General features: G+C 40.9%; 1 protein-coding gene across 2 annotated transcripts in view; it reads right to left on the bottom strand.

The window, feature by feature from the left end:
• scube1 (signal peptide, CUB domain, EGF-like 1) overlaps nucleotides 1-23453 on the bottom strand; it is a 138438-nt gene that overhangs the window by 37003 nt on the left and 77982 nt on the right. The window contains exons 6-8 of one of the 2 annotated variants that reach the window (XM_030719984.1): nucleotides 23237-23353; nucleotides 16962-17051; nucleotides 9409-9525 (exon numbers count right to left, since the gene is read on the bottom strand). In XM_030719984.1, coding sequence (XP_030575844.1) covers nucleotides 9409-9525; nucleotides 16962-17051; nucleotides 23237-23353 — 324 coding nt within the window. The remainder of the gene's footprint in view (nucleotides 1-9408; nucleotides 9526-16961; nucleotides 17052-23236; nucleotides 23354-23453) is intronic. The other variant, XM_030719985.1, reaches the window with a different exon arrangement.

Raw genomic sequence — 23453 nt, 5'->3', positions numbered from 1 at the left:
AATAAAATCCACTTGATTAGTTTCTGTGTCCACAATTATGCTAGGGTCTGACTGATGTAAATTTTGTCTTCATAACATGAGTGTGAATCTCTGTGGAGATGTTTGCATACCAGCCATTTTTAAAATTAATTAATTTATTTTGTGACCATGTGACCCGTCCTTGGAGACACTACAGTACAATGCACCAACTACACGTGTACTTCAGGTGGAGGACTCCAAAGACATGTACCAGGAAAGGCTATTCATCTGCAGCTGCTGGGACACTGATTTATGTTCACTGCCTCAGTTTAACAGAATGTTATATTTCCTGTTGTAACTGAAAATGGGAAAACAGAAACATAAACACCATCAATCATAGTCTCATTTTGAGTATAATAGAGTTAAAGCACGGTACATTTTTGATCAACAAGTTGTTTCTGTAAATGTGTGTATAGTGCCCTTGGTTTATCAGTGTCATCTGAGTCCTTAGTTCTATTTCAAAACACAAAGATCACAATAATGGAAACCTGAACTCAAAGCTAGAGATGTGAACAACTGTTCATCTATATGATTCCCCTTCTGTAAAGGTCTGTTAGTTTCCTGGTGAATGGCTGTGATCGTGTCCTGCTCTTAGTTTGATCTGAACGTGTGTTTGTGTGTGTGTTTGTTTTCAGATCTTTGTAAGTAGAGAAGGAATGCAGGCCAGTGGGAACGTGTCTTAGGTGCCAATGCATAGTGTATTGCAAAGCACAGTACACCAACAGTACACACAGCCACGTACACACAGGGCCAAGAACATACATGCAACCTAAATCTGTGTTAATTAATAACCTACTGAAACAGAAGCACGAGTGGACACACACACACATCCTCCAGGAACATCAGGCCACCAGTGTGCACCATCTAATCGAACATCTGGAAACTGTTAAAAACAATCTCTCCCTCTGTCTTTCTCTCTGACCCAGTTGTCGGCACGAGAGCCTGTGATGAAATGCCTCCTCTGGTTGGCGTGTCTGTCATCGTGAGAGGCTGAACCGCCTTGTCTGTCAGCACAGATGAAAGAGCGTTTATCAAACTGGTGGGTTTTAAACATGCCCTACATAGTTTATATTGAAGTGATTATGATAGACAGGCACGACAGGGCACATCCCCTTGGCTTTAGATTTAGGTAGATGCAAACAGGCAGTGAGAGAGCTGTCTGTCTCGATCAAGCAGTTTAGTGGCACATTAGACAGGAGACCACCTCACAGCATGGCATTTATCTTGCCACTAACTACTATGTTCCGTAAACTGCTAAATGCAAGCAATTATACCCTATGCACTACAATACACTGCTAACACAACTGTGATTACATGTGCCACCAGAGTTGAAATACTCCTACACATATGCATAAAAACACATGTATAAGTTTCAAAGTGGCATATTGATTACTTAACTATGTGTGCCATCTCCAAAAATACAGGAAGCTGCCACCCTATCAATACAGTAATGATTACTGTTCTAACATAATCTAATAGGAAGAGCAGATAAATGTTTCACATTATATTGTTTAATTAAGACAGATAACTGACCAAACAGAACACAGGGTGTAAAAAATCATGCTCGTATACACCAGTAAATTGAAAATAGGAACTTATAAGTTATCACACAGTCAGGTGCAAGATGTTTCTGAGTTCAACTACACAGCCAGTGTACTGTACATGTAAAGAGTTTAGGTAAGTGTCACAGGCTACACTCTGATAGACTAGAGACCATGTTGCAATGGTTTCACACCAGCCACAATGAGCTGTCAGACTACAGCCATGATCACACTCCACCTTGACTTTAATTTCAGCCCGTAAAGTTTCATGACTGTGTCTTGGACAGTTGTGGCAGCATCCAGTAGACACAACTTTGTGTGAGTCACACGGTAAAAATATGGACTGTATATAAACGATGGACACATTGGTAGGTCCTGTTGTGAAGCTATGAGCTGAGCATTTTGACTATTGCCATCTTGGTCTTTTTAAACCAGATGTGATGAGAGAGCAGTGGCTCTGTCTGAGACTTGTAAATCAGAAGGTGGGCCCACCCTAAAACACAGTCTGCTTTATGGCTTTGTTTATGGTCTCTACATGAGATGATCATTTAAATCAACGAACATAATATTGTATAGAAGAAGAACTTAAAATAGTGACTGACGTGATAAATTCATCAGGAAAGTTGAGATCCCAGATCAAGGTAGCAGAAGGGCTGCTCTCCCATAAACTTCAATATAATCTGACTTCTCTTCCAATTAGAGGAGATGCCCCCGGCTGGCCACTATGAGCATTGTACCTTGAAGGCATTTCACTTTTCATACCAGGAAACTACCTCCATCTTTTATATTCAGTCTATTGGTAAAAAAAACAAAAAAAAAACAGACTTGCCTGAACTGAAGGTAAATATTAAATGTTGAAAAGTTTTTTAAAAATTCTTGATGGTGATGTGGTTACCTTTTTGTTGAGCTTTTGATTACTGTCTCACTTCGATCATTTTAAATGAAGAGTCAAGCAGTAAGCCCACACTTAAGGTTAGATCAGATTAAAGACCTATTGGTGATGTCATGCTGTCACCATGTTTCTCTCCAGTCTTTGAGTGTGTGTTCTGAATATATGTTTTCAGACTGATCGATGTGTACTGCCTGCTCTGTGTCTCTCATATCCCCTCAGTGCTGGATTTATGAAGCCTAGGGGCTGATCTACAACCAAATTATGTGGGCGTGGGACAGCTGGACTGCAGTCCTATCCATCTTTTTGACTCATACCGAAAAAAACAGAGCAGGGAACATTGAATTTTTTTCACCACTGTAAATGCTGGGTTCTGTCAGGACCACAAATCACCTGAAGGCACAGAGTGACGGGAGAGATGATCTTCCAGCAGTCATCTTTACATAACTGTCAGCAGATGATGGCACTAAAAGAGTTGCTTTTCATTTTCAGTATGCACCAAATTCAGTAATTCCCTTTGAGACTTTTCTAAAAAAAGATAAATAACTAAATATGGCATCAGTTGTTTCAGCAAGTGCCTGAAAAGACTTTCAGGTTCACTCTGTAAATACAGTGGCTTGCAAAAGTATTCATACCCCTTGAACTTTTCCATATTTTGTCACATTACAACCACAAACATAAATATATTTCACTGGAATTTAATGTGAAAGACCAACACAAAGTGGTATACAATTGTGAAGTGGAAAGAAAATTATACATGATTCAGAACATTTTTTATAAATAAAAAACTGAAAAGTGTGGTGTGCAAAAGTATTCAGCCCCCTTTTCTCTGAGTGCAACCAATTGCATTCAGAAGTTGCCTGATGACTGCTAATGACTAAAAAGAGTCCACCTGTGTGTAATCTAATCTCAGTACAAATACAGCTGCTCCGTGACGGCCTCAGAGGTTGGTTAAGAGAATATCGGGGAGTAAACAGCATCATGAAGTCCAAAGAACACAGCCGACAGGTCAGGAATAAGTTTGTGGAGAAGTTTAAAGCAGGCTTAGGCTATAAAAAGATTTCCCAAGCTTTGAACATCTCACGGAAAGAGTACGGCACAACTGTAAACCTACCAAGACAAGGCCGTCCACCTAAACTTACAGGCCGAACAAGGAGAGCACCGATCAGAGATGCAGCCAAGAGGCCCACGGTGACTCTGGACCAAATGCAGAGATCCACAGCTCAGGTGGGGGAATCTGTCCACAGGACAACTATTAGTTGTGCACTTCACAAATGTGGTCTTTATGGAAGAGTGGCAAGAAGAAAGTCAATGTTAAAAGAAAACCATAAAAAGTCCCGTCTGCAGTTTGCCAGAAGCCATGTTGGAGACACAGCAAACATGTGGAACAAGGTGCTTTGGTCAGATGAGACCAAAATTGAACTTTTTGGCCAAAATGCAAAACTGTGTGGTGGAGAATTAACACTGCACATCACTCTGAACACACCATCCCCACTGTGGCAGCATCATGCTCTGGGGCTGCTTCTCTTCAGCAGGGACAGGGAAGTTGGTCAGAGTTTGTGGTTGTAATGTGACAAAATATGGAAAAGTTCAAGGGGTATGAATACTTTTGCAAGCCACTGTACTTGTAACATTTGGTCAAACTGCTGTAGAAAGACTTTAGTTTTGACTCGGTAAGTCTACAGGACTGAAGAGAGATCTTACAGAGACTTGACTTACATACTTTAATATCAGCACTTTCAAGGATTTACGGCTGAACAGAGAAGGAACATAAGTTCTATTGTGACCCCTGAGCTTTACTAGATTTCATAATAAAATAAATGCACTGAGTATTTATTTTTCACTCATCTCTTTTCACTCCACTCTGCATTTAATCATTATTAATCTGTCTCTCTCTCCCCCCTCTCAGCAGATGACCCCCCCCCCCCCCCCCCCCCCCCGAGCCTGGTTCTGCTTTCTTCCTGTTAAAAGGGAGTTTTTCCTTCCCACTGTCACCAAGTGCTGCTCATAGGGGGTTGCTTTGATTGTTGGATTTTCTCTGTAATTATTGTAGGGTCTTTACCTTACAATACAAAGTGCCTTGAGACGACTGTTGTGATTTGGTGCTATATAAATTGAATAGTTCCACTTCCTTGGAATCAAGTTTTGACATCATTTAAATACTTTCCAACACATTAGCTAAACCTTTTGGGACAGAATTACCATCAGAATTACCAAGCTCTGGGTGTGCAAACCTAAAGGCACAGAACATTGCGAGAGAGACCGTTCAAGCCTCTAAATCAAAAACTCAGCTTACCCATCAGTAAAGCTGTTGAACTCGCAGACATAATTAGTTATAAAATTCAAACTTGAAAAACTGTATATTAAAACGATGATTAAATGCAACAATTTAAATAATATGGAAACATTAAAACCTCAATGTCGCTGCAAGTGTGCATGTGTGTATGTGTGTGTGTGTGTGTGTGTGTGTGCCTCCACCTGTCATGAAATGTGCTTTTGCTTTATACCTTAATGTTTTCTGAGGTACAAAAAGTAACATGTTAGCAGAATGCATCCAGTCAGAACTCACTAACATGGAAATTATGATTTAATATAATTATTTTAAATACTGCTGGTTTGTCCTATCTTGTGGTTGTGTCCTTTTACAGGTAAACAGCTGTATTTACTGCATTTGGAGCTCGATGGTGCTGTCTGTGTGAGTGTCTGTACATCAAGGTTGAAGAAGACAGAGAAAGATAGTGAGAGAGAGAGGCCAGCGTGGGCCTCACTGTTCAAACATCTCAAAGTTTGCCAACACGCCGTCTGCCTTGCAGGCCCGAGACAGCTCTGGCTCCAGAACTTCACACACCTACATGCCACATTCTCAGACTGCCCAACAGTCATTTTGCAGGCACACTTTATCTAGAAGAAATGCACACACAGTATTTTAAATTACAGGGCTACACTGAAAAACATAAGGGCTCCGGTTTCTGATACACAAGCTATCATATGGCCAGTTCCTTGTTTCTATGCCAACATGTGTCTTAAGGCATGTCTGTCACATGCAGGACGTTCACTGTAAATGCAAGTCACTCTACCCATCAGATAAGGCTCACTGTATATCAGCAATTTACCACACTGAAAATGTTCTCACATCGTCCATTACACACCAATATGTTATCATACTAATGTCTCTAACTGACAACACTGCGTGTAGTGGTCAGCAGTGCTGGCTGCCCTCTGTTCTCACGACTTAAATGCACAGATTAATAGATAGGATAGCTTAATCTAAAATCGCAGCCCAGCCAAGAGGGGAGCTACAAGCCAGTGTACTCCTAGTGCCGTCCCAAGCTGGTTTAATATTTTTGCCAAACCAAACATGCAGATCATCAAAAATGAGATTTCCATACTGGATTGGTTGGGGCATGGGTTAACAATGACCACCTGACCAACAGGGTGCAGTTGGAAATTGTGTTACTACTGGCCAAAGACAATGAAAGAAGAGAGGGTGAAGATGTGTTTGAAGGCAGCAAGAGAGAAGGAAAGGCAAGAGTGTGGCAGTGAGAGTAGGGAATGTTTAATGTAGGGACTATGGCTGGTAAAGGGAGAGAGCTGACTGACATGATGGAGAGAAGGAAGGTAGATATGTGTGCAGGAAACCAGGTGGAAGGGAAGCAAGTGGATTGAAACTGTTCTTCCATGGAGTAGAGAGGACTAGAAGTAATCTTGAAGGAAGAGAAAAGAGTGTCAGACAGGATCATGAGTTTAAAGTTGGAAATCAAAGACATGGTGTTTAATGTTGTCACTATGCATGAGAGTGACTGTGCATGAGAGAGAGGAATTTTGGAGTAAGTTGGATGACGTGAGACAGGTGATTGGAGCAGATTTCAGTGGACATGTAGATGAAGGGAACAGAGGTGATAAGGTTTGGGCAGGTATGGTGTTAAGGAGAAAAATGCAGAAGTACAGATGGTAGTGGATTTTGCAAAAATGATGGAAATGCTGTGGTGAACACATAGAAGAGGGCAGAAGAGTGGAAGAAGGTGCACATCTTTTACAGAAGGTGCAATGTAAAAGATAGGAGACTGTAAGGTGGTGGCAGGGGAGAATGTAACCAGGCAGTATCAAATGGTAGTCTGCAGGATGACTGGAAATCAAGAAGAGGAAGTGAGTGAAGGTAGAGACAAGGATTAAATGGTGGAAGTTGAAGAAGAAAGAATTTTGCACAGAGTTCACGGAGGAGTTGAGAAAAGCTCTGGGTGGTAGGGAAATGTTACCAAATGACTGGGCAAGTACAGCTGCAGTGCTGAGGGAAACTGCCAGTAAGGTGTTTGGTGTATCCTCTGGACAGAGGAAAAGGACAAGGAGACTTGGTGGAATGAGGAAGAACAGGAAAGTATACAAAGGAAAATGTTAGCAAAGAAAAAAAGGTGAAAGAGAAAAGGACTTGTATCAATTGGCTAACCAGAGAGATTGAGATGAAAAGGATGTGCAGCAAGTTAGGGTGATAACAGATAAAAATGGAAATGCACTAAAAAGTGAAGAAATTGTGTTGGGAAAATGGGAGGAGTATTTTGAGGAGCTGATGAATGAAAAAAATGAGAGCAAGAGGAAGACAGATGGAGAGCAGTTAGTGAATCAGGAAGTGCAGAAGACTAGTACTGAGGGCAGCTATGAAAAGGATGAAGAGTGGAAAGGCAGTTGGTCCACATGACATTTCCATGGAGATGTCTAGGAGAGAGGGCAGTGTAAACCAATCTCAGAAAGTGAAGAATGAAGATATGCAAAAGGGTTCTTGAAGCTAGGTTAAGGAGACAGGTAACAATCAGTGAGCAGTAGTATGGCTTCATGCTGAGAAAGCACACTACAGACAAGGTCATAAGGAGAGAAAGCATAGGATGGGGTGCCATGAGAGTAACTGAAGTACTATATGAGGAGTGGCAGAGAAGTATGTGAGAGTGGTGCAGGACAGCAAGACAGTGGTAAGGTGCACTCTAGGAGTGACAGATGGGTTCAGGGTGAGGATAGGATTACATCAGGGATCACCTCTGAGTCCCTTCTTGTTTGCAGTGGTGATGAACAGGCTGACAGATGAGGTCAGGCAGGAGTTTCTGTGGACTATGATGTTTGCAGACAACATTGTTTTCCGTAGGGACAGTAGATACACTGGAGAAAGGATGCTGAATATGGAGCTGTCAGGCGGAAGGAGGAAAAGAGGAAGACCACAGAGGAGGGTAATCGATGTTGTGTGGGGTGAGATGGAGGCAGATGATCTGCTGTGGCAACCCCTAAAGGGAGTAGCCAGAAGAAGAGGAAGATGAAGAGCCTAAACCAAAATCACAAGAAAGTATTACAGCTCCTAGCAATATTGAGGTATTTTTACTTTACTTTGCACAATTATACACCACACAAATCACAAGAAAATATTGCACATCTTGTTTCACTATACAGCATATTCTTTATATAGTTAAGTTTGTTTCAGATTTATCTTAAGACTTTTTGAAGGAACCTGAGCTCCAGGTTAAAGAACTACTTAACTGTAAACTGTTGTAACAACACTTACATAAATAATACTACAGTCACACTAGAGAAAACAGTTGCAATAACAACTGTGTGCAATAAACCTGCAGTAGTTTTGTCTTTGAAATGGTTGCTTCAAAGAAGGGGACCAGGTCTGCAACCACTCGCAGTCAATTTCTGTCTTCAAAATGACTTCAAAAAGACAGCAATAAAACAAAGTAGTCTGCTATCAGCTGGCTATCAATTGGCAATTACATACAATCCTTTTACGATAATATGGAGATTAACTGTGATAAATTGTTGAAAATCACAAATCTCTTGCTAACTATTGCAAATCTGTTGCCATCTACATGCACACAAATTCATACTAAACAAAAATTCACATTAACTACTTACAGAATCCAGAACCTTATAGATCTGAAACAGATTAGTAAATAGTAATGTAGTTGCTACAGGATGGCAATTTAACTGCAAAATGACAGAGCAACCTTGCTTTTATACAGGAAAACAATCAGTTGAGTTGAATCCCTATTGCAAAGTGATGTGTTGCAAATGAGTTGCATTCATTGGTGCAGACTGCAATCAGACTCATTCCAATGTGTTGACAATCTCTCCATTTTTATAAATTAAAAATTTATAAATTTCTGTGCCCGAAACATTACTTTTTCTAGGCTTCATCAGGAGCTCTCTTAGTGTGCAGACTTTCTTTTCGCCATTATTACATTTTTGTTCCTGCACCCTTTTTTTATTTTTACTAAAGTAAAGCTCTGAATGCTGCAACCACTGGAAGTTAAAACACATTTTCCCAAAACTCCTAAGGTGCTCAGCCAAAAGAAACCTCTATCATCTAGTTTTTGAATAATAAAGGGTTATTCCACCGACTAAAGACAAATGAACAAATGCAAATTGCCTTCTCTGTACCACTAGAGCTTAAAAATGCAGTCTTCAAAATGAGATCTGGTGAAACATTCTCAAATAGATTTACTTGAAAACAGAAAACCTCCCGTTTACTTGAAGCTCTCTTGCTGTTGCTTTGTCCAACCCTGACAAAACTGGACTCAGCTTGAACCCAGCCACAGGTTTGCCTTATTCAGTGAGGCTGTTTGTTTAGAGGAAAGTCAAAAGGCTATAATAATCTGTTTGGGTTGTTAAGGCCCATGCTGTAGCATCTTCTCCTCGGACCACCGTCATTGACGTCATAGCTGGGCTGCCAGAAGAGGAGAAATGCTCAACTGCAAAACCAACAACAAGCAGCAGCAGTGCAAATGACCGTGAACGAGTCTTTGTGCAGCTCGAAGTGAAGCGGATGGTGGAGTCAGACTTTGGCTTTGGATCACTCAGACACCAGTCATAGCAGACTAGGTGGTCACTATGAACCATGCAAAACTAACCCTTACCACAGGCTTGTACTCACATAGCTCAGACACATGAATATTCACACACTATCTTTTCTTTACTGACCTTTGCAGGTTTTACCATCAGGCTGCAGGGTGAATCCCACAGGGCAGCTGCAACGCACCCCCGTGGCTGTGTCTTTACATGTCCTGTCACAACCGCCATTGTTGACAGCGCAGGTCTCTGCGGATGGCAGGGCAGAGATGGAAAATGAGAAGAGAAGGAGTTATTAACATGTGACCCCTACCCATTTAAAATATGTATAAAGTACGGATACTTGACAGAGGTTGAGACAAAGCTTCATGTGGTAGAAGAATACACTATGAAACAACATATAATGTATTCTTGTGTTTTCTTATGTAGCTTTGTCATCACACAGATGAAGAAATTCTATGGCAACTGCAGTTGTTATGAATGGAGACCTTTTATACATATTTTATAAAGCTTAGTACAAAGTATACACAAAGTCACATCAGGATTTATTATAGACAGTGCATCAGTACAACAAGACAAAAATCCATGAGACTGTGCTAACAAAAGAGGTGATTGGTTCTGTTTCCAAAAGTGAGAAGAAAGTAGTAAACACAAATACAAGAGTGAGGATAAGATAAGTAGATGAAAAATAAAGTTAGTGCATCGAGTGCTGCAAGTCTAGAACACATTCGTCAGAACTGATGTGTATATTTTCCTCCAGAAAAATGTTCTTGTACATGGTGTAGAGAAGGTTTGCTGGGACTTGCGAATATTCCCTGAGCTGATCCTAAACAAACACAAGCTCCAGCTCACCTGCCCAGCTGCTGTTGCTTTAGCAAAGCTCAACACAAACTTGCCCAATGGGCCTGGAGAACTGCTGAGGAGGCTGAAATTTGACATCTAAAAGGATTGATTAAACCTACACCTAATAAGTAAAATTCACTTTGTGTCTGTTCTGCTTCTGGTGGAGCTGACTTTAGTGAATCCAGAGAAAATTCAAGTCATTCAGCATATTGCCACTATAATGAATAAATTCATTCATCACAAACCAAATCATCAAAACATTAAATCTTCTCTGTATTATTGTAGGGCAGGCCTATTCAATTACTTTTTCTTCTGGGCCAGATTTGAAAATTTTGAGATGCCACTGGGCCGAAGACCCCTACTTATATTATTTCTTGAGATTTAACTCTAAATATGCTAACACCTGAACTAAGTCATAAAAATAAATAAAGGAATTCACAATAAAGGCTTTATACTGCATCATTTATTGATGAGCAAAATAATTCAAGTGCATTGCAAATTTTAACATTTGGTCTAAACCTTGACCAGAATATTTTTAACAAGGCATCTATTCACCACACATATGTTTAAAAAAATGTAATAATAACTTTTTGTAACAGTGAAGTCTTCTATAACATTTTAGATGTATTTGCAAAAGTACATTTGTTGAACTAGAAAGACCAACTGATGCAGTGCATTAAATATTTCAACAAAAGAAATTGCACCAAGTGAAAATTAAAGCTTCTTCTGCATATTCAAAGTAATGCTGAGCTAATGAGTTCAGTCTTAGAGTTCAGTCTGTGGGGTAAAATAAACAGATTTATCAGTCCAAGCAGGGTTAAAACGGCGATTTTCATTGTCAATTTTACGTTTTTAACCTGTCAGTGATATATTTTGGCGGTTGTCGCACTTGGAGAGAGTATTCTGGGCTGGCGTTGCTAGTGGTGCATTCAAGTGCAAGAGGAAGGGCGGGAATTTTAAAAACTGTCACAGCAAATATGATTTAAATGCGTTTTTGCAGCTTACGTTGGGTCAGTCAGGGGGTGGGCCAGTCAAAGGGGGTTCGCGGGCCGGATGTGGCCCCCGGGCCGCTAATTGAATAGCCCTGTTGTAGGGTCTATATCTTATAATATAAAGCTCCTCGGGGTGACTGCTGTTGTGATTTGGCAGTATTTAAATAAACCTCAATTCAATTCAATTGAAAATCTATTTTCTTTTATTCCTCAAAGATGGCATTTTGGACTTCAGGCCAAGACCAACATCCCTGTAAAGCAGGAATGCCCCCACCCCCTTTCCTTTTGGCAGATTTTCCAGTTTAATTAAAATGCTGGAAGTTTGTGTGTCTGAGTGGAGTAAAACGGGAAGTAGGAAAAGCCCATTCAGACAGGCAAACACATCCACATCTAGAGGTCAAGCCATTAGCATAATACCCTTTCAGAATGCAGAGTCACAAACACATGTGAGCCAAAATGGCTGATGTTTTCTATCAAGAAACAGGAAGGTATTTGTAGATTTGTTTGTGTTCCCTCATGCAGCACCAAACAACATCACTCTCACGGCATCATCTCTTAATCTCTGTTTTCTAGCCCGTATTTGATCCTCACTCTGTTTATCTGTCAAAGCTGTTTTCATCATTGTAATCCTTTTAATGTCCAGTTCTCTTGCTGGAAAAGTTTTAAAGCCAGAATGCTCAAATATTTAAAATGTCAAAGTCTGGCTCAAATGAAGTATTTCAGAATGACATCTGGCAGTTTTGTAGTTTGTGTGTTGTAAATATTATAGCAAAGACAGCAAAGGATAGCTGGAAAGAGAGACAGTTCAACATCCAGGTGACCTATCTGATGAGCCCTGTAGGGTACAATAATAGACACTGTCCCTGGCTCAAGTCTCTGTCAAGTGTGTGTCTCATGAATGCCCATTACATTAAGGTCAACGTGCCTACACAGGTGTATACGGTCAAGAAGACTTTTTGTCTGTAAAGGTGTATGTGCCTGTGAGTGGATCTGATGTGTGTGGAGGTGGTGTTTATGGGTCAGAGTGATTTATACTGAGTACAGTGGGCCCTATCATTAGCTGAGGGTGAACACAGCCCTGCTCAGAGCCCTTCCATCTCCAGGCCACGCCCAGCCCAACCCAGCCCCAGAGGCAGGCTGAGTGCAGAAATACTGGTGAAATGCCAAGCCTGACTGATGTCCTGGACAAGCCCCTCATACTATCCTCTCCAAGCCTCTAACACTACATAATTCTTTCTGGTTTACTCTCTCATAAATGCTGGAATCATCAATGATTCTGATCACATAGTTGTGATGGAGGGTGGGTGAACAGTGTTACTGGTACTTGTTGAAAGTGCTTTGGCAGTGCAGCCCAACAAACACAGCAGATAAATGTGTAAAATGCAGTAAGGTAGACCCAAAGCATACATTTCTGCCCCGGGTTCTGCTGTGGGTATGAAGCATGAATTAAATGTGAGCAGTTAAGTGACCACTGAGGACAGCTCGACTGATTAAAACAGAGGTCTTCATAAAACCCACACAATGCTTATCACTGAAACGACATCATCCTGCAAAAATAATCTCATTCACTTTCTCATTTCTGACTTTGACTGGTTACTGGTTGCCTGTGGGCACCAAATAGTCCACCAAATATCACAGTTGATGAGAAGGGTCTCAGTTGATCAAGTTTTTATTAGTAGGCTGGTTGTAGGAGGCAAAATGAATGAATAGAAAATCCAAAATGTAGAGTAATATCAATAGAGTAAAGGACAACCCCAAGAAGGTGATATGCAAACTCTAGAGGCATCATTCAAACATTGCTTATTAAGTCGATCACTTCAGTAATGTCTCAGGGCGATGCAGAGTTCTCTCAGAGATTCCAGTTGAGGATTCTTTACATGCCGTGTGTGTAATTTTGGAATGTCTATGTTTGGAATGGGTAACTAGCCTAAAACACCAGCTTAGTGTGGTCACTCCACCCCTGATCTATAACTTTAGGTGGAGTGACCAGCTTAGTGTGGTCACTCCACCTAAAGTTATAGATCAGGGGTGTCCAAACTCGGCCCGAGGGCCGCAAATTAATGTCAAAAATAACATACAATTTGGCCCTTTAAGTGACTTTTTTGACATTTTGCCTTCCCCTCCAATTAAGAGGGTTAAGCGAAATGTCAAAAAAGTAACTTAAAGGGCCAAATTTTATGTTATTTTTTAACATCAATTCACTGACCAGAAGTAGGGGGCGGGGCCGGAAGTGGCCTGCGGGCCGCAAGTTTGGACACCCCTGTTATAGATGGTCTCCTTGCTGCTTGTTGCCACACATTCAGTCATGTCTGTTGTTGCCAGTGTGATTAACAGAGGGCACATGTTGAGCCTTGTGTCTGATGCGTGTGCGTGAAAAATATACAGTTTAAAAGTTTATGATCATAGTTTACTACAGTAGTGTATTACAGAATGTTCCCGATTTGTCCCGGCAATGTGAGCAATTTTTGAAGTCACTGCACTGAGCCAATAAGTACTCCATTTTAAAAACACCAGTAAAACTACCAAGTGTGGGTTTTTGTTTGTTTGTTTGCTGTTTTGTTTTTTACAGATTAAACAAGCAGCCCCCTCTGCTAGCTCACATCAGTAGCCTAGCTACTGCATTTTACATATTTCATTTTTTTTTTTTTACTCTCAGCAGCAAAGTGAAGTGCATTTAATTAAACCTGACCACATGTTATTTGGAGTCCGTATTCAACCTTTTGAACATTTACTTGTTGACAGAGCCATTTCTAAAGTTGCTGAGAGGAGACTGGAAAGATGAAAGCAACTGATACAGAGTGAAGAAGGGTCCAGCTTCATCTGTAAGGACTACAATTGCCACAGAGGAGAAGAGGAATAAGAGGAAAAGCAGTTGTACATGCATGTCTGTCACACTCCTTACATGGAAACACTGACCGCTGCTGACCTCCCTGAACAGAGGATGCATCTTTTTTGATTTAAGCTGGAGAGCATAACACTGTGTATACTAAAGCAAAAGGAACAGGAACTCCTGCACTGCTGTAAAAAGGTAAGAGCGGCACGATCACCTTTCAGCACTTGACAAGATCCACTGTAGAGCTGTGAGGGGCATATTAAACAGTTGTCAGTCAGTATAATGTTGGGCTGTAATAGAGCTATGTACACACACACACACACACACACACACACATAAACACATATAATACACACTCATCTGTTGTGAAGTAATGATTTTCATTGAATCCAATGCTACAGTTACTTTAGCACCATTGACCAATAAATACTGCCAGTCAGGAGTCCTTTTTTAACATTTTACTCACATGTGGCCAGTACCTGACTCCCGATTTAGCTATTCATTCAATATTAACACCATGAGATGCCATAGAATGATTTCAGCCCAGTCTCCCTCCTCTTCTCTTTCCTCTCTTTCTTGATCCCTTTCTCTATTGCCCATCTCAGCAGCACATTTTCATTAGAGCATCGGCTGCAGTTCAATCAGTCTTAAACACTGTGTCATCTGTACTGTGTGACCCCAGCGAGGACAGAAACAGCAGCACCAATTATCAGAAGAAGCAGAAAAAGTGATAGCAGTGTCAAATCTAACATACTGATGCTGATACTCAGGCAGTGCCAGTGCAGCAGTGGGGTGACCTCTGTGCTCTAAGCAACTGTGTGCATTGACAGGTCTGAAGGAAGCACATGAACGTACTTCATCTAACTGAGACAGTAAGTCTTTAATTGGTGTTTGCTGAATTAGGGTTATGGTTAGGATTCGGTTAGTATCCATATACTGTATGTTAGGACACAAATCAGCAATTATGCATATCAGTCAATTTTAAATTCAACATATCTATAACACTGGCATAGCAAGTGTTCTGGTCACTATCAGGAATTTCCTTTCTCCCATAACAGGAGACTGTCCGTGTCTCAGGGGTTCTTATTGCTGGAAATGCCCAGTTTGGTTTGGTTTGTAAGACATGTGACGCAAACTCGCCGGCTGTTCTCAGTAGGGCACAGACTTTGTTTTTATTCAGAGACCTTGTCTTTTTATTGTCTTTGCCTTGAAAACGTCATGGCTGCAGAGCAACAACTAAACAACTAAGCATCAAACGTCTACTTTGAAAATGGATTATGAAATTGACTTTGTTTTTTGGTTTTTTTAGTAAACTGCAGAGAAGAATGGATATTTAAAATCTTATGGAGCTCAGCTGCATATTTACCATCAGTCCTTCGAGTATGGTTAATGGTTAAAAACTGTACATTTGTGGGCTGAAATGGGGAAATCTTGTTGACAACCAGCTGGGCATCAAAATATTCAGAAAGAGAAGGTATCTATTACACAACATATGAAAGACTTTTGAATGTCACTGCAGCCACACTCTGATGTGGCCAATTAGAGCCATTGTTTTGCATGGAACCATATTCCCATATGGGAATAAATGACTTCAGTTGGGATGTTGGGATGTTTATCAGTGTGGTATACATGACATACTTTAGGCAAACCTGTAAACTCTACTTTAACAATCAGGACAGGACAGTATACTATGCTAGTATACCAAGAGGTGAAGCAGGGTTTAGACAGTGAGCAAATAAAATATTTGGTAAAAAAGATAAATGGGAGAGGAGAAAAACATGGAAGAAAGGCCAAAGAGGAATAAGGAAACCTGTAAACCCAATTTTCCATCCTTTCTTCAAGCCACACTGGCCAGAACCTGCTAAAGGAAACGAGTAAGTTTGGAACGTGTATTAATAGACCACAGAGGATACTGCATATTTGGTAGCATGAGGGGTTTTGGTTGCTTGACACTTGTCTTAGAAAATAAAAATAAATAAATTAAAAAATGCATTTAATTAGAAAGCAGTAGAACAAGTGTTGCTTCAGAAAAATGTACATCTTGACTGATCCACCCATTTGATTTGGGGGACATCTGATTGATTGAAGTACTATTAAATTATGAAGTAATTCCTTGAAAACCATTTGGTGAAAGGCTGTAATCTTTCAACTTAATCATAGTTTGACATTTTTAGCCAACCCTTGGCATTTTTGGAATAGAATAAAAAATGAAATTGGATCAGGATCTCAAAAATCTTGTGGTTTGGAACCAGTGGTTCCAAAAATGTGGTGAAAGGACACCTGGGGTACTTGAGGATATTGCACAAAGCATCCTGAAACAAAAGCAACGTTTGACTGTTTTGGTTTTATTTGCATTCATTCCACCAAAAGCACAGACACTAATCTCCAGTAATCTAAAAGGCACATTGGATGGTAAAATTCGGATAATGTGGAATATCTCGGAGCAAGCCTTAACTGAACAACAAATGACTGACTTAGGAGAACCAGGGATCCAGGTGCTTGACACAGTTTCACCAGAACCTTTCACATCTTTCCTTGCCCCTTTGATGGCTCTGGTTATGAGAATAAGTCCAGTTCAAAACATTTAGGCTATACTTTTGTCAGTGTGGGCAAAGTTGGATCTATGACCTTTCATAAGTTTTATCTTTCTGTTACATCTTCTTGTTTTGGAACATGGGCAATCAGAAATACAGATAACAGAACGCAAAACATTTGGAGTATGGTGCAACTGGGAAAGTAAATGTTAGTCACTGAGAAAACCTTAGAGGTTTGATAGTAGAGTTAGGTAGAAAGGGTTTAAAGAGACAGTGACTTCTTTTACCCGTTTTTATCTCCTCAGACATAAACAAAATAATGTGACTGTTGGAGTAGATACAGTGAGCACCAACGGGTTACCAGAGTTTTTCTTAATAAAATTCAGACAGAGAGGAGGACGAAAAGGGGGCGGATAGGAGTAGAGTCGGGAATACAAGCACAAGCGCCATAGCAACACATAGAAAGAGGAAGAAAAGAGTTACCCATAAGTAGCCGCCGTTTCACCCGCTTGTCCACATCAGCTACTGACGTGGCATTGAACTCAGAGCTCTCAATTGCAGCCTCATCTTTCTCTAAAACACAAGTGACAAGGGGACAAACAGTGAGCAGCAGGTTAATGAGAAGCCCAAATGACCAGACCTTCAGCCCCTCTTGGCGTTTGAGCAAAAAACCAAAGCCAAGAAGCAAGAAGCGATGAAGAGGTGCCAAAATCCCTGTTAGAGTGTTAATCCCCAAACAAATGATGAACCCCCAGAGCAAATCAAAAGAACAAAATAAAATGAAAATGATCAGTATCAGTGTGGAGCTTTCAAAATGAAGCGGTAGGAGGCAAATAGGTAGGGAAGGGGAGGAAGTTCAGGGCCCACATATGAACAGATTTATTTATTTTTTAACAATAGCAATGTGGGGTTTTAGGGATGGAATGGGGTTGGTGTGAACATTGGGGTTGGGGTTTATTTCTTGTGTTGATGGTGATGTCGCTGATGGAGTTTCTGTCTTTCGTGTCAGCCATGCTTTGTCAGCAATGATTTCCTCACATTAGGATGAAGGAGGAATACGAGAAAGAGAGGGAGGGGAAAGTACATGTGTCACATTTCCAAGACAAGCTGCCTTAAATGTGGGCACAGAGACAGGAGCAAGGAAAACTAGGTGACAGTGATGACAAGAAAGAGAAGAAAGGGTGGTGCACGAGAGGTCACAGGATGGAGAGAATTGCTTGAAGAACTGAGCAATGATGAGATGATTGGGGGGGGGGATGAAGAACACAGAAGAAGAGAGAAAAAGAAGAAGAAGTAATCAGTCCCATCATGGCCCACAATGAGAGCGGTATATGAAGGAGGTTTGAAGGAATGGGGTTTAAAGGGGGTTTAAGGAGAGCATGCAGAGAGATAAAAAAAAAAAAAAAAGCAGGAGGAGGTAGTCTGGGGGCAGCGCTGGTTGCCTGTTTGTCTATGGCACACATCACAACTGGCTTTAACAGTCAACGCTGGAAAAATCACATTCCCAAAAGCTGGGCAGCGGAGGTGGGGGGTGGTGAGAAATGGAAGAAGGTGGCAGTAGTGGAAGAAGGCAGTCAGTTGGCTGTTGAAGCTGCATGCATGTGCTGCACCGGTGATGGTTGGTTTGGTGATGGGGCTGGGAGAGGGAGTTGGCCTTTTATTGGACTTGAGTCATTGAGGCCTGAATAAGCACCTCTGTGAATGGATGCCACTTGCTGCTAAAGGATAGGCCTTGGATGTACATGCTCAGTCTTATAAGGAGGGGGTGGGGGAGTGGGGGCATAGATAAGGGGGCAATTAATGTCTGTTCCATTCCCCAGCCTCAGCCTGCTACCATTTTCTCCCTCTCCTCTCAGGCACATGATGGACAAAGTGGAGGACTCTCTGAAGCACACTCAGCGATGAATAGAGGCTTTCTGGTGCTGAGCTAGTGGGTAAAATGTGGTTATGTGAATGTGTGTGATTGCTGAATCAAGAGCTTGTGCATACCATCTCCTAGTTTGAGTGTGTGAAATAATCTGTCAGAGTGGGAGATATAGTGGGTATGGATGTGTGAGGGGTGGATGTGTAAGACAGGTTGAGAAGGGGTTGAGGGAGAGAGGTCCCAGTCGCTCATCCCTAAAGAGTCTATGGGACTAAGTGGTGGTCGAAGGGCCACAGAGAGGGGAGTTGCTTTAGAGAGCCAGACCTACAAAGGATGAGGAGCGGGAAGAATTAAACCACTCTACTACTACAACGCGGAGGAGATGGTAAAACCAATGCACTGGGAGGAAACAGAAGGACCAGTGTCGCTAAAAACAACAACAGCAGCAAAAAATGCCCTTCAATTTAAAAAAGGAAAATGAAAGAAAAAAAGGGAAATTGTACAAATGAACTGCAGGTTCTCCTTTGCAGCTGAGCAAGCAAACAAACAGCAAGAGGTTAGTGAGAGAGGCAGTGGCAGACAAATAATCGAAGTGGCACGTGAGTGAATGCATGCAGAAGGAATGGCAGGTAAAGTGAGGAGGGTGAACCCTGCAAGTCCCTGTTTCTCTGTTGCAGTGTATGGAGCAGAACAGGTGCTGATGGATGGGGATGGAGTTGGCAGGACTTTGGTTTTTAATCAGCCTTCTGTTTTTTGTTTCAGTGAGGAGATGGAGGGTGAGGACGTAGTGAGAGAGCTGGAGGAGGTTAGGTTTGCTTTCGTGGGAGCTTTCTCTAAGATCAGGCTGCAATTGAGATTTCCATTTTTAAGCACAGTGTCTAACAAAGGTCCCCCAACCCACCGCCAACCCAGAGTCACTCTTTCCTCTTGTGCACCGAGGATTAATCCTCATTTCCACCTGATTTGGTCTTAACATGGTTGCTCAGACAAGACAGGCAATCAGTTACTATCACCAGAAAGCGGGAGTAGGGAGGAGGAAGAAGGAACAGAGGAATAGTGCTATTTAGAAAGGGTCAAAGGGGGGTGGGGGTTAAAGGTAGGCCCATAAAGCAGTTGGGACACTCAGACAGAGGGGTCCTTTCTTTGATCAAAAAATGAAAAGAGACAGACAGAGAGAGAAAACACACAAGACACTGGGAAAAGGGGCAGAGAAGGGTTCCCGCTCTCATTTTGCTTCCTCTTCACAGCCTTTTCTTGATGGAGTGTTCCAGTTCTTCAAAGCAGCTGGAAGGAAAAAGGGTTAGTGGCAGTCAAAACCTGGTGCTCCTGAAAAGAAGCACAGCAACCTGCTCCAGTGTTGAGAGTGAGAGACAGAGAGAGGCAGGTGTTTCCAGTGTTCAAACACAGCCATCAGGACAACACATCAAGATGACATCAGATAATTATGCTTCCACTCATGTGTGATCATGTGTGCATTCTGAGACATTTCCAAGTTCACAGACATGCCTGAGAAAACCTCAAAAACTCACTCGTTTACTTGTAATAGTAAATATGAAATCACACTTAAGTTTGTTTTCTTTGGTTTAAACCTCTCTGTGATGTATTTTTTGTATACAAATACAAACTAACAATAACTTGTAAGCTCGTCGATAAAAGCAGCTCATTGCTATACAACGATATGGTGGGCTGTCAGCCTAAGGAGTCAAAGCTCTGAACCTGATGGCTAAAGATGCGAAGATTTCTGTCTGGAAAAAGCTGCTATGAAACACATTTTCTGGAGTTTGTGTCAGTTCCAAATATGTGAAGAAACAGCTTCATAAGACTGTGGTTTGGTCTCAGTTCATTTTGTTATGCATAACGTTCCAGATATGAGAGGCTGCCTATTAGATGTCAACTTCCTTCTCATAATAACCATAAATCCTTGATTTCTGATACATTTTCTTTAGTTGATTGGAATTCTTTTTCCATATTGATTATAAAGTCTCATAAAGCTCTCATTTATCCTGAACCAAACTGAAGTACGTGCTCTTGCTTAAAACGTCAAGTAAACTATGTCAGCATAACAATTTTTTAAAAAGGCTGACTGCTATCTGCTGCTCAGCATGAGGAAATTTTGTTATTACACTTAACAATTCACTCCCCAAAATCAACAGTCTAAACAAATATGACACAAAAATGGTCAATTTACAGGACTGTAGCTACACTGTGCATGACCTGAAAACTTTGTGTATTACCACAGTCAAAACTAGCCAACAAGGGTGTGAGAAACAGAAAATCGTCTGTAATGAGACATCAACTTAATAGCTAACTTCGTTTCCTGCTGCAACTACTTAAAGTCATTTAGACCCTCGTGATTAGTAAATACATTTCTAAGTTCTGCCGTCCAATATTTAATTTTATGATCAAATATACAAATGATCACCTGTGCCATAGATTACAAGAACATAATACCAATATATTCAAATTTCAGCAGTCTCTAATAAACTTGCTATTAGAGCCAAGATGCAGTGATGAACATTGCTTGCAAGGTTTTTGCAAAATTTCTTATATTTGAATTATCAGGAAGAATGTGGAGAGAAAGCTCTGAATGATGTCACTTACCTGGAATGTCTCATTCTTATTCATTCTCTACAGAATAGGAAGCTAGTGAGATGAAAATGAATATCATCTAAGCAAAAGCCAGGATGTTTACAATCACATGTACAAAGGATCAGTTTCAGCAGAAAGAGCTGCCCGCTGCCTGCTGACTCAGCACAGTTTTTACATGATGAATGTGGTTTTACAGAGCAGGGATGTATCAGTCATTCAGGCAACTCTGCAGATTCTCCACTGTTCCAAACATATATCACTGCTCTTTCCTTAATCCAGACATGTGACTGCTGTGATGCTTCATGCATGAATCCAAACGATAGCTTTCCATTCATCAGTATAGCCATTGTTGTAGGTAACACAGTTGTGTTAACCTTTTTGGAACTGGGGTTGTATAACCCATGCTGGTATATGCTGGTTATACAACCCCAATTCCAAAAAGGTTGGTTTGCTGTGGAAATGTTCATAAAAACAGAATGCACTGATTTGCAAACCACATAAATCCATATTTTATTCACAATAGAACACAGAAAACATATCAAATGTTTAAACTGAGACATTTTACTATTTCATGAAAAATATTAGCTCATTTAAATTTGATGGCTGCAACATGTCTCAGAGAAGCAGGGACAGCAACAAAAAGCTAGAAAAATAAATGGTACTAACCAGAAACAGCTAGAGGAACAGTAACAGCAACATGACCGGGTCAAACTGAGTTTCAGGCTTGTCATCAGCACTCATTTCAAAAGCCTGCGATCTCTGATGCTATGGAGATGCATTAGTGCCTGTGGAATTGGCAGCTTACAGGTTCCACAGGCACTAATGCTGAAAGGTATATACAAGTTTTAGAGCTCCCATCAAGACAGCATCTTTTTCAAGGAAGACCTGGCATATTTCACCAAGACAGTGCTAAACCACATACTGCATCTATTCCAACACCGTGGCTTCGTAGCAGAAGAGTCCAGGCGCTGAACTGACGAGAAAGAGAAGGTGCCTTTTTTTATGTGGCGCACCAACTGAAAACATTTGGCACATCATGAAATGAAAAATACAACAAAGAAGACCCAAGACTGTTGAGCAGCTAGAATCTTATATCAGACAAGAATGGGACAATGGTACTTTTGCAAAAGTCCACCACCTGGTCTACTCAGCTCCCAGACATTAATGGACTATTGTTACAAAACTGGGACTGCTACAGAGCAGTACATGTAGCCCATTTTTTTTCTTAAAATGGAACATTTTCTAAGCTTAAACTTTACATATATTTTCAGTGCTCTATTGTGAATAAAATAGAGGTGTGTAAGAGCTGCAAATCATTGCATTCTGTTTTTAATGAACTTTTTACACTCTTTTTGGGATTAAGGTTGCATTAGTTCTTCAGTTATCTGCATGATAGATTACTTTGTTTCTTGTCATTATTAGGGTAAAGTGTTGTTTTTGTTGTTTTTATATACCTTAAATAAAAATAAAAATCAGCCCATGCAATAAGAAATGGCATATCAAAATTAATTATTAACTCATTCATTGTTATTCTCACACAAGCACATTTAATCTTAGAATATCACAGTTCTTATTTTATGTCACCAGTCAGTGACATGTGACCCTTTACAAGTGGAGGATTATTAGTTCTAACTATGTTATAAGTCTGGGATAACAAAATTCGACAACCTCCATAGAGTACATTACTGATCCACAGTAAGTTTGACAAATGACCTGTAATTTTTAAGCCTAGCAGTCTTACAAGTTCAAGTACAAGTTGCAGTCAAGACACCGACTGTGGCTAATTGTACATTATTGTAGTGCTGTCTTCCTGCTGAAGCCTAAAATATTATTGGATATTCTCAACAAAGTCTCGAATCCATCAAAAATGGTGTTCGAGTCCACCCTAGTTATTCGACTAAGCATTTCTTTCAGTAATGACCCATTACTGGTATTGTTGATTGACTGCAATTGATGGCTAAACGAAGGCCCAGTTGGCTGTGATAGTCCTGTTGTCTGTTGTAGGTCCCTGTGTGAAAAGCTTCCTGTCACTCTTGTGTTCAAAGAGCTGCTGAGGCTGGGGCAATGTAGGGGGGAAACCTACAAGCCTATCTGTTTTAGGGATATACAAGGTGATCTATCTATTAACTCACCAGCCCCCCCCCCACCCACCCACTCGTTTTATTACTCTCTTTCGTCTAAGTCATCAGTGCTATAAAACTGTCTAAGGCCTTCCATTATGCAGCAGATGTTACAGTCAGGCAGCTGTGAGAGCTTCAGGGGGTGTGTGTACAGAAAGTGGGAAGCCACAGTGGTTGTCACTCACCAATGCAGGTCTTGCTGTCTGAGTGCAGGGCATACTTCTGGTGGCAGCCACACACCGGTCCTGTGTCTGTGTCCTCACATGTGTGCTGGCAACCGCCATTTCCATAGTTACACGTCACTGAAGACAACACATACACTAAAGTCTTACTTCGGTTTTCCATGGAATAACATGGGGCTAATGAAAATGAGTTTATTTGTCTACATTACAATCAAATTTA

Source organism: Archocentrus centrarchus, chromosome 23 (genome assembly GCF_007364275.1).
Source record: "Archocentrus centrarchus isolate MPI-CPG fArcCen1 chromosome 23, fArcCen1, whole genome shotgun sequence".
In the NCBI taxonomy this organism is placed as follows: Eukaryota; Metazoa; Chordata; class Actinopteri; order Cichliformes; family Cichlidae; genus Archocentrus; species Archocentrus centrarchus.
Note: the sequence above shows the minus strand (reverse complement) of the source record. Positions and strands in the feature narration are given on the sequence as shown.